At 43.6% G+C, this 11,954-nt stretch overlaps 1 protein-coding gene across 1 annotated transcript; it reads left to right on the top strand.

Annotated features, from left to right (window-relative positions):
* Positions 1-1,006: 1,006 nt before the first annotated feature.
* POFUT2 (protein O-fucosyltransferase 2) lies at positions 1,007-10,833 on the top strand. The gene is made up of 9 exons (XM_083402139.1): positions 1,007-1,285; positions 3,196-3,446; positions 4,369-4,513; positions 5,698-5,805; positions 6,576-6,642; positions 7,655-7,780; positions 8,461-8,641; positions 9,405-9,528; positions 10,337-10,833. The coding sequence occupies exons 1-9, from the start codon at positions 1,134-1,136 to the stop codon at positions 10,488-10,490; spliced, it is 1,308 nt and encodes a 435-aa protein (XP_083258265.1). The 5' UTR covers positions 1,007-1,133; the 3' UTR covers positions 10,491-10,833.
* The last annotated feature ends 1,121 nt before the right edge of the window (positions 10,834-11,954 follow it).

The following is an 11,954-nucleotide window of genomic DNA, read 5'->3' as shown; positions in this document are numbered from 1 at the left end:
GTTGCTATGCCAACTGCTATGTGGTTCTCTCATTCTCTTATCTATCCTTAAAGAGCAGGTGGAGAACAGATGTCACAAGACTGTGTGCCTCAGAGGTAACAGACAGAAGAGTTGGAAGAGGAATGAGCGTTAGGGCTGCTCTATGACCTATTTTACACAATTAAGAGAATGTATGTGGGAGAACTTTGAAAACCAAAGTATTCATTATAAAATCATTAGTTTAGCTTGCCAGATGAATGGCCCCATTGACAAGTCTGGAGCTCAATTCACCCTCAGCAAGGTCTGAACCAACCGAGTGTTTTGTAGGACTCCCGGTTTCACCCCAGCTAGCAGGCTGCATGCCAAGCATCACGCCACATGTATTTGGCCTCCTGCATCACACACTGGCAGACCTGGCTAAACTGAGGGTCCTCAAATATCAACCGTCTCTCATAATGTTTCTGATCTTCCGAGAGCGTTTTTGTGAGCATCCGCATAGTGGCAAGACAGGTACTGGCGTACTCTGGAGCATCTGGGAATTTTGAAGCAAGGAGATGTACATTTTTGAAGGTCCGTAAAGAACTGCCGGGGCGTGTTTTCTTCATCCTTTTCTTCCGCTGAACTTCTGACTTCCTTTGGGGATCCCAAGAAACCAGATGGAAGCTGGGTGGGTGCAACAGTCATTGGGTCTGGGCTTTGCACATGGCACCAGCAGTTTTCTGTTCATTTGCACTGGTACCGTCTGTATTAATACTTAGGGTACCTTGAGGAAAAAATCCAGCAGATGATTGCAGCCGGCAAGGAGAGGCATAAGACAGGAGTCCCCTCGGGCAAATCCTGTGTGCAGCGGGAGATGAGCTGGCCGGGAGGAAGAGCCGGGAGACGCAGGGGGAGGTGGGTGGGTGGGCTGCCTCTCTGTCCCCTTGGCCGCCTGGGTCTCCCCCCTCCTTGCACCCTCAACAACCGCCCTGCCAGGCCGGCCAGGCGGAGGGCTAAGCGGCCAGAGGGAAGGGCGAGGCCCACGCCGGCCTGCCCGCCCTCCGGCAGGCGGGTCTCTGGGAGGGAGCGACAGACGCCGGTCCGCGTTGGGGGGAGCGGCTGAGCTGCGGGGCCGCCTCCTTCTCGGAGGGATTCCCCGGCTGGGCGAAAGGCGCATGGCGGCCCCGCGACTCCCCGGCCTCCCGCCGCCGCCGCTCCTCGTCCTGATCGCGCTCGCCGCCGCCCAGCCGCCCCAGCAGGCCGCCTTCCGCGCCGGACACGGCGCCGCCTCCTTGCCCCCCGCCGCCGCCGCCGCGCCCCGGAGACGGTGAGGAAAGGCCAGCGGGCGGAGAGGCCTCGCCAGGGCCGGGGGGACAGGGCGGGAGGGCGGCCGGAGGGGCGCTGCGGGTCGTCTCTCGCCCCGGCTGAGGCCTCCCCGCCCCGCCAGCCGGGGTCCGAGGGGGCCTTTCGGGATCCCTCGCAGGCGCCTCTCCGCCCCGGTCCCGCTGGGCTCCCGCCGTCAGCTCGGCCTCAGGCGAACACGAAGCGACTCCCGTGGGAATCTACCCTCAAACTGATCTAACAGATTTTTATTCTTTAGTAAAAAAATTCATGTATCTCTAGGCAGCAGAGGATATCTGAATAGCGAGTTATCCCGGCTTGAAGAGAGTTTAAAGGGTCCCATCCTGAGCAGGGAAGTTGAAGCGTAGGAATTGGGTTGGGAAGCCTGGCTTGGAGCTAGGAAGGGCCAACTCAGTGCAATGATCCTAAGCGAGATGGGAAGGGGCAGTTGCCAAAGGGTCTTACAATCCAGGAGATTCTGCAAACACTCAGCTCATTTGGGCCCACTGCAAAATTCCTCTGATTGGCACAAAAAAGCAGTAGCTGCCCTCTCTTTGGAAACAGAAATAAATTAGTATTAGAAGCAGCAGTTACTATTTATAAAACTTATGAGAATACAGTGGTCTTTCCAGTTGCGGACAGGATCCATTCCGGAGGTCCGGCCCGATCCCGAGGTTTTCACAACTGGAGAGACCACTCTGCGTGCTTGGGAAAAACTTCCCAGTTTGCTGCTTATGTATCCCAAAATTTACATAACTGGAGGGATAAGTAAGCAGAGGTAGAACTGTATATGAACAGCAGGACATAGGAAGCTGTCATAAAGTAAATCAGACCTCTGGTCCACCTTAGGTCTGCTTTATTGACACTGATTGGCCGCAGCTGTCCAGGACTCCCCATCCCTTCCAGGAGATGCCAGGGGTTGTGATTTCTGCATGCAAAGTGTGTGCTCTACCGTTGAGAAGAGGAAATATAGTCTAGGTCATGACACACCCGACCATAAGACGCACCTAGTTTTAGAGGCAGAGAACAAGAAAAAAAATTCTCTCTCTCTCTGCACAGCGCTTCTCCAGCAAAGCGGCAGGAGAAATGGAAGGGGCTCCGTTTCTCTTCTGCTTTGCTGAAGGGGCGCTGCGCAGCTTTCCCTCTCTGAGCAGTGCCTCTCCAGCAAAGCAAAGTCAGAACAGCAGCTCCAGAGGCTTTGCGTGGCTATCCCTGAAGCTAGGAGAGCGAGAGGGATCGGTGCGCACTGATTCCTCTTGCTCTCCTGGCTTCAGGGATAGCTGCGCAGCCTTCATTTGCTCCATAAGACGCACACACATTTCCCCTTACTTTTTAGTGATACCATTTTTAGAGCGAAAAATACGGTAAGCAGACACCAACTTGGGTAGTCTGGGTAGATGCAGAGAGCGATTGGATGGAAAGTTCCCCCTTAGAATAGTTGTCTTCCTTCAGTTCTAAGATTCCCTTCCCAGATGGTGAACAGAGCAATCCAAACTCTTGGAGGAGGCAGGTGCCTTGTTCATCCTGGCTTAGTGAAGGGACCATGGCGGTGAAGGGACCCTGTTCTACCCACCCAACTTGGCCCACATAAACCTATGAAGAAAGTGGGTGGGGGTTGGACATGAGTCAGCCAAGTTGCTGCTGCACCCTAAGCCAGTCCAACTACTGGCAGTGATGGAGGTTTTTTTTTGGGGGGGGGGGACTGAATTAGAATGATTTGCATTATTTAGTCCCCACTGTTTTTCACCAGGGGAGAAGATTGTACCCCAAACTCTGTACCCTCCAAAAGCACAGCTGACTGTGCATCTGCCTTATTCAGAACTAGGAAGTCACTGGAGATTACAAATCATGACTTTTCTTTAGCTTTTTCAAGTAACTTTATTTTGTTATCTCCAGGTATCTTTTGTATGATGTAAACCCACCGGAAGGTTTCAACCTCCGCAGAGATGTCTATATAAGAGTTGCTTCTCTTATAAAAACTTTGTTGAAACATGAAGCTTGGGTATTGGTTCTGCCTCCCTGGGGGCGTCTCTATCACTGGCAGAGTCCTGACATTCATCAGATCCGAATTCCTTGGTTTGAATTCTTTGATGTTCCCAGCCTCAGTAAAAACATACCAGTTATTGAGTACGAAGAGTTTCTGGCAGGTAAAATATTACTATTAAATAATCAGTATTCTGTGCAGTCTTGAAGTAGTTTTGTGGTGGGCTTTTCTGCTTGCATTCAGTTAAATGAGGTGTTTGAAATTGATAACATTTCTAAAGTAGAATTCCAAATGAGGATATGTTACCTTTCTCACCACCACTATCTCTCAGGGGGTAGAGGGATATCTACTATTATGAAGGCTAAAATATATTAGTAGGTACATGCTAGCTGTTGCACAATTGCATGTGTATGCCCTTTAGCAAATATTAAATGAAACAATAATATCTTATTTGGGCATGACCATAGTTGCTTGGAGAAACAGAAGATACAGATTTTTGTCAATGTGGCACCCATTTTTGCAGTTGGCATAAGGGCTGCATCATACAGATGATGGAGCAGATTTGTAGGTAGGACTAGAAGCAATGGTTTAAATTATAAGGAAGGGGATTTAAGCTAAGCTGAACATCAGAAATAATTTTGCGATGGGATGAGTTGTGGGCAGTGAAACAGACTGCCTTGGAAGTAATGTTGTCTCTTTCGCTAGAGGTTTTTAAACACAGTCTGGATGGACACCTGTTGGGGATTGTGTCAGTGCATTTCTTGAATTGGCACAGGGTTGAGGTTCATGCCAACTTAATAAAATCAAAAGGTGCTTTTTATAGAAACATTTGAGATAACCTGTAGCTCTCTTCTGAATCCTCTCCAGATTATTTGTCTTTTTCTGAAGATGCAGTTACCAGATTCACAGGGCTCCAACTCAAACCCCCTTTCTATTAACTGACATTCTGGTTTCTGTAGATAATTACTTTGGAAGTAACTTTATGCAGCTAGATATAATGCTAGTTGCTCCACTTGATATCTGCTGTATAAAATGAAATACATATAGATGTTATACTCATGTGCTGATTTTTGTTCATTATTCAGAGTCCGGTGGACCCTTTATTGATCAGGTGTATGTTTTGCAAAGTTATGCTGAAGGATGGAAAGATGGGACTTGGGAGGAGAAAATAGATGAAAGGCCATGTATTGACCAACTAATGTATTCGACAGACAAACATAAATACTACAGGTAATCTTCTATAATAGTAGTTGCATTATAATTACAGTTGGGCACCTAGAATGCAGATATTTTCTCCCCAAGTCCCTAAATGTCCCCCCTGAAAAAACTTTCATTGGAATTTTTCACATTAAAACAGTTTTTCTCTTGTTCAATGAATATTTTCTTATTGTTGCATCAGCATGCTCTTCCTAAATGAAAAATATTTATTTATGTTTAAAGATGGGCATCTTCCATTCTGTTTACAGTAAAACACAGAATGGTTAACAGCACAGAAATTTAAATAGTCCAAAAACATAGCCAGTGCTGCTATTGTTCCATATTGCTACCTACAGTGGTACCTCTAGATACGAATGGGATCCGTTCCGGCGCCCCGTTCACATCTAGAGGTAAACGTAACTAGCGACGGCACGTCAGCGCACGCGCGCATCGCTTTTCACCGCTTCTGCGCATGACGTCATTTTGAGCGTCTATGCGCAAGCGGCAAAATCTGGAAGTAACGTGCTCCGTTACTTCCAGGTTGCCGCGGAGCACAACTCGAACGCACTCAACTCGAAGCGTATTCAACCCGAGGTATGACTGTATATCAATACTCTGGTGGGGAGAGTATGGGAATCAAGACAAATTGGAGCTTTTAAGACGAAGTGGAAGTATTCAGAAACTTGTGAGGAAGTGGTCGTGTCCTGGGTTTCATGATACAGATGCAAGGAAAAGCTGAATACATTCAGACATGCACTCTCAACTTTAAGAAGGCCAATTTCAAAAAGTTTAAGGAACTAATGAGTGAAATTCCATGGTCAGAAATACTCAAAGAGAAGGGAGTCCAAGACGAATAGGAGTTTCTAAAAGGAGAAATACTGAAGGCCCAAATGCAGACAGTTTCAACAAGAAAGAAAAGTGTGAGACATCTAAAGAAATTGGCGCAGCTGCATAAGGAGCTTACGGATGAGCTGAGATTTAAGAATGGTGTGTATAAGAAGTGGAAGAAAGGGGAAATCACAGAGGAGGAGGAGTACACACAGGTAACCAATAATTGCAGGGTGACAGGCAGGCTAAAACTCGGAATGAGCTCAGACTTGCAAGAGGATAAAAATAATAAAAAGATTTCTTTGACTGTGTTCAAATCAGCAAGATTCTTTTAATTTCTATTATATTGTATATGCCAATCTATTAATGATTTTCACCTTGTTTTATAGGGGATGGTTCTGGGGCTACGAAGAAACACGCGGCATGAATGTGGCTTGTTTATCTGTCCAGGGCTCTGCCTCCGTCATAGCTCCTCTCCTTTTGAACATCTCTGCTCGGTCAGACACAATCTATTATTTTCTATCTCAAATGTTTCCATATTTGCTTTGCATAGAGAAAGGCAAGCTTTAAACCCACCCACCCCTTTCACTCTTGACAAGTATGAAGGTTTGTGTTTTTTGTAATCTCACATTGAATCCTATTGCAGCACCACTAAGGCAGAGAAGGAGGAATCTATAAAAGCCCTCAGTTTGTAAATGATTCCCCTCCCCAAGAAATCTTGAACTGTGAAATTTTCCACTGAGGAAAATCCAAATTACCATATGCAAACTTTGGCTAATTGGGATAGGTTTATTTTCTTTTGAAAAAATATAATATCCTAGACTGAGAAATTAATGTAGCCTTTTATTTTACTTTCATTTGGTAAAGAAATGAAATGTTAACTGCTGAGCTCATCTAATACTGTATTTACAGTTAACATCCATGCATTCTTACCAATTAATTTACGAAACAGAAAAAAAAAAATAGAAAAACAAAGCACTGGGAAATTATCGATGGTGCCCACCTGTCTTTAGTTACAAGCCAGAAACAAGGTGTCCCCAAAGTACGTGATCAACATTTCCTCCACAGAATGCTAATTGTTGAGCTGTCTGGGTTTAGGATTTTCTGGGTTAAGAAAGCTTTCTCAATTTTCACCCACCCCACCCCCCGAAAAGAAATTGCAGTGTTCATTTTTGTGCATCCATGGACTTCTCTGCTTCCTTAAACTATAAATTGATGTAAGCTATTTTGCAAGGGAATGTACACTTGGTTTTATCATTTTTAATAGGTCAGTGATGCTAGACCGAGCTGAAAATCTTCTTCATGACCACTATGGTGGCAAAGATTATTGGAATGTAAGTATTTTCTAGCCGTCTTTCCCATATGATCCACTTATTTTTTTGCCCCTTGGCAAACATCGTCTCAAGGCATTTTGTATGGCATAGGTACCATTAAGAAAAGAGGATATATACAACCTGGCATTCTCTAGGCACATCCACTTACTACCAAAGCCTTAAACGTAAACATTTACTGCAATTATTTTATAAATGATCCCAGAATATTATTTGAATTGAAGGTATGGTAATGCACCAAAATTCCGTTGAAGGAAGACTTATGCTGTTTTCTCCTGTAATCACATTACACATTTTTTAAGTTATCTTGCAGTACATCACCTTCCTGTTATCCAACCACAGTATGGCTTCTATTGAAATAAATAGGCCACAGTAGTCTGTATCAAATCATAGATTATCCTTACCTGACCAAAACCATCCTTTAATAATCCAAGCTAATCCATAAACTCTTTTCACACTTGGTACTGCTAATGCATTGTCTTAGTTCTTTATACTTGTACAGTTTACCTGGATGTTTTCCGTCAGGGAGATCCTTAGGTATTTTGTTTTTTATATCCTGTTATATGAAGTAGTCTTGCCAGTTCTTGTTTTGAGGTCATATGCATATCCAGAACAACTAATCCTAATTTATTTAAATTGATTTTGGCAAGGCATTCTGAAGCTAAGAGAGCAAATTTAGCACGACTTCTAAATCTTCACCTAGAATGAAGTATTTCAAATACTGCAGGATTAATATTTTAGGGTTTTGGTAGAGTGACTATCCCATCCTTTGAGTAATTAAATTTCCAACTGTATTATATAAAAACTGGATTATAGGGTGCTTCCGTAATATGCGCATAAAATCCATCCATTGAATTTTGCTTCTCCAGTAGTTAACTTGGTGTCGTTGGATACATCTGGATTAATCTGTGTGGTGCTAAATAACATTGGGACTGTGCCTTTAAAGAATATTTGTTTTAGATCTTGGAAGAACTTTAATCCTTTATCATTTTATTTTATTTATTTTTTGTGGCAGACTCGTCGAAGTATGGTTTTTGCTAAGCATCTTCGTGTGGTGGGGGACATGTTTAGGACCAAGTTCTTAAATTCTACTGATGAGAAGGATAGGACACAGTATTCTGAGGACTGGACAAAGATGAAGGTAAAATAGGTTTGCCTGAATATTTAAACTTAGCTATTTTCTGTTTTAACTGCATTTCTGTTGGGAGTGTCTATATGAGGCTCATATAAAGGAATGGAGCCCATGTGTTTTAAAGTGTGATGAGATGTGCTATAGAAAGGGAACATTGGCTTTTCTGGGAATGCTGGTTCTCATCTGGGAATGGGGCCTTGACTGAGCCACTTACTCTGCCTCACTTGTAAGGAGCTGCTTCTTCCCTTCATGTGGAAAGAGCCCACTCCCTGTTCAGATTTAAAATAAAAATTAAAAGGGAGGAGGAGAAGGCAGTGGGTCAGCTGCTGGGAATTTCCCAAGAGGAGCGAGACAACCAGTCACCCGGTGCAGCATTTTCTGCTGCTTTCCAGACAAAAGCCCCCAAGTGGCTTGCAGGTGTTAAAAATACAGTAATCAGAATCAAAAGAGCTGATGGTATCACCTTTTTCTTTCAGAAAGTGCCACCAAAAAGCCTATTACTCTGAAAATAGATGGTTGGTAGGCTGGACTTGGAGCTTTGCAAAGTTCTGCTAAGCATTGACCAATTAGCTTCTTAGACTTCTTCCTTTAACAATGCTAGAGAACATGTGTTTATCTGCAGGATGTTTTCCCACTGAATCAATGCCATTTTATTTCAGTTTCAGCATGTACTGGTTCTTCTGTGCTAGGTAAAGCTGGGTACGGCCATAGGGGGCCCCTATCTGGGAGCCCACCTCAGGCGCAAAGACTTCATCTGGGGTCACAGAAATGACGTGCCTAGCATCCAGGGAGCGGTGGAGACCATCCGAAGGCTCTTGAAGTTGCACAAACTTCAGAGAGTCTTTATAGCCACTGATGCCGTTGCAAAGGGTATGTAGCTTTAAAAAAAAACAACCCAATACTTTAATGTTTTGTTCTAAACTGAATCTACTCACTTAGATGCAGGTGCTGCAGCTACAGTGCGTATTTATTTGTTCTCCAGTACCTTGGACAATAGGGACGCGGGTGGCGCTGTGGTCTAAACCACTAAGCCTCTTGGGCTTGCCGATCAGAAGGTCAGCGGTTCGAATCCCTGCAACGGGGTGAGCTCCCGTTGCTCGGTCCCTGCTCCTGCCAACCTAGCAGTTCAAAAGCACATCCAAGTGCAAGTAGATAAATAGGTACCGCTCCGGCGGGAAGGTAAACGGTGTTTCCGTACTCTGCTCTGGTTCGCAAGAAGCGGCTTAGTCATGCCGGCCACATGACCCGGAAGCTGTACGCCGGCTCCCTCGGCCAATAAAGCAAGATGAGTGCCACAACCCCAGAGTTGGTCACGACTGGAGCTAATGGTCAGGGGTCCCTTTACCTTTACCTTGGACAATATGTGGGAGGCTTTTGTAGGCCACTAGAAAGGGCTTCATGAGCTGATGGCTTGCCCCTGAATTAAATGTTTTTACGGGACAGTGATCTACCGCAGTAGATCTTCAGCTCCGGACACCCTTAGAATCCCTTTTTTTACCGTGTGTGCCCATTTCTCTGTATTAAAAACATCAACACTTAAATAAGCAGGAAGAAAATGGTAGTTGTGCTTCTAGTGTGACCCCCTTTAGAGTGGGGACCAGCTGAAGGCCACTGACGTAGTGTTCCTTTTCAGAGACTGAAGAGTTGAAGAGACTTCTTCCAGAGATGGTGAGATTTGAACCTAATTGGGAGGAGCTGGAACTCTACAAAGATGGAGGAATAGCAATTATTGATCAGTGGATATGTGCACATGCCAGGTGACTATGGTTTGTGTGTTGTTTTCATTTTACTTTTCTGTTAGAGCAGTCTTTATGCATACGAATGTGCTTGCCCTAATGAAGAGAGGCTTATGGCCAGCTTGTGAGGGCGATTTGGGGGGAGCGAGCATTGTGCTTCCCTCCCTATGCTGGGCAGAAGCTTCCTGGGCTTTGGGAAGAAGGCACAGGTGGAACATTTAGGAGACGGGCCTAGTTGTCCCCCGGTCCACTGACCGCATGCCACTGATTGAGAGTTATGTTTTATATCAAGTTAAGCCAACTTCACTCATGCCATGATAGGCAAAAATAAAGCTTGGAAAAAAATTCAGATTGGCACCCATCTTTAAAATTTGCTTTATCAGGAGTGGCTTCTGCTGAGTGGAGCCACTGGCCCATCCAGGCCAGGACTGTCTTTTCCAGGTAACGATATTTGTGTAACATTCTCAGCATTGCTGCCTGAGGTTCTTTTGACCTGCAGGTGCTCAGGGTTTAACTGTGTTAATTTCTGCGTATGTCTGTGTTTGACTCAGCAGGCATAGCATCTTAAATGGTTTACAGTGCAACTGTTTTAAGCAACCAACTTTCCCCTAACTTTGTGAATTAGTTAACATGGCTGTTTCAGAGAGGAGAGTTTGACAATTGGTGTCAAGTGGAGGTTTCTTTGCATGAAGCTTGTACTCTTCTCACGGCCCCCTGTGGACACATCAATAGCTGGTGTCAGAATGCAGCCTAAAAATCTGATTTCCATATCAAAAATCTGATTTCCATATCAGTAGAAACTTCTCTTACTTTTTTCTGTACTCCACAGATATTTTATAGGTACCTCGGTCTCAACATTTTCCTTCCGCATTCATGAGGAAAGAGAGATTCTGGGTTTTGACCCCAAAACAACTTACAACAGATTTTGTGGCGATGAAGAGAGTACCTGTGAACAGCCAACTCACTGGAAAATTGTATATTAAAATATACTGGTCCATGCAACTGTAGTCTTTAGGCTTATCAATGCAATTAAACAATCATTTTTGTAGAAATAAATTTATTTTGAATGTTGGTTTTTAATTTCTGGTGCTAAGCACATATGAATGGTGGAAGTCAGGTGCATCCAGCTCACTCAGTATTATCAATGGCAGCTCTTCTGACAAGATAGCAAAATGTCTCCCTTTTAAAAATTGATCATGTGATATTTTCTGATGTTAAAATACTATTCTGGATACAGAACATCAGTTTGTTTTATCTTCAAAGCAGAAGAGATATTTTCTGTTTGGCTTTCTATGTTTACAAGAAATAAAGGTTTCTTTGTTTTTATTTTGAGAGTTGTGTGCCTCTTGCCACTCTGTAAGAAGTCTTCATGCTGTGGACTGGCAAGAAAATACATAGCTGTATGGTTAGTCTGGTAACTGATCTAGCATAGGTAAATCAAGGAGGTTATATGGATAATCCACCATCAGCTCTGTTTAATATTGCGTCTGCAAATGGAATTAGGTTTATCACACCTCCAGACCTAATACTAATGCGTAACTCTCTGGTGTTTATGCTAGAACTGTGAGTGGCTTCCCACTGGAAATCTGACTGGCCGCCTTCTCAAAAGTGTGGGGCATTGCACTGTCAGAACACCTGATACACAAATGGTTAATGGTTAATCAAAAATAGACCACATTTATTTGACTTGGTTTAAGTTTTTCTCCTGTTAACTCATCCACACAGCCCACTAAATCCCCTGCTCAACAGATAAAATATATGGAGCTTTTTCGATAATTAATTTGACTCACCTTTTTCTTTTTTGTGATCAGTTGTATGTGGCACTGCGCACTCAGTTGCCTCCTGGTTTTCCCCTCCCCTCTAATCTAATTTCATTTCATTTTACTATTTTTATTTGTTACACTCATTATTCTTCCTGCATTTTGTATGTGCTTATGCCAATCACCATTCTGTATGAAAAATGACCATACTAATAGTAGTAACAGTTTCTAAAAAAGAAAAAAAGATACCTTATGCAGATTTATTAAGACTACTATTTTTCATGTATTGCTTTAACAAAGTTCTAGTTATGGGAACAGTACTGGTTACCACCAGGTTTCACCTGCTTTGAAGACCAAGGTATCCGTTACATTGTAAAGCAGAATGAAAGTATGTTTGAAAGCTCACTTATTTTGAATGCTCAAATCATGCAGAAACAGTGAGGTATTAAGCAGCAAAACCTAAAATACTTTAAAAACCAATTTGTTGATACTTTAGGTCCTTTATATTTAGAATGCAACAGCAGGCTCCAATTATAGTTGTGTTCATTTTATTTGTAAGCTTACTTCATTTAGACATTTGGATAACTTTCGTTCATCCCTTTCCCACCCCCCAAAAGGAATCCAGGGGTTTCTCCCCAGTCAAGAGTTTGTGCTTCAACTGCAAAGACATGAAAAGAGTCTTTAGAA

Source organism: Podarcis tiliguerta, assembly GCF_965153285.1.
Source record: "Podarcis tiliguerta genome assembly, chromosome: 1".
Classification (NCBI taxonomy): domain Eukaryota; kingdom Metazoa; phylum Chordata; class Lepidosauria; order Squamata; family Lacertidae; genus Podarcis; species Podarcis tiliguerta.
This window is presented reverse-complemented; position numbering and strand designations above follow the sequence as displayed.

Excerpts from the sequence above, each read along its gene's own strand:
- POFUT2 (XM_083402139.1), top strand. The coding sequence starts at position 1,134 with ATGGCGGCCCCGCGACTCCCCGGCCTCCCGCCGCCGCCGCTCCTCGTC. Across the intron at positions 3,447-4,368 it reads GTACGAAGAGTTTCTGGCAG|AGTCCGGTGGACCCTTTATT; the intron begins GTAAAATATTAC and ends TTCATTATTCAG. Across the intron at positions 7,781-8,460 it reads AGGACTGGACAAAGATGAAG|GTAAAGCTGGGTACGGCCAT; the intron begins GTAAAATAGGTT and ends CTTCTGTGCTAG.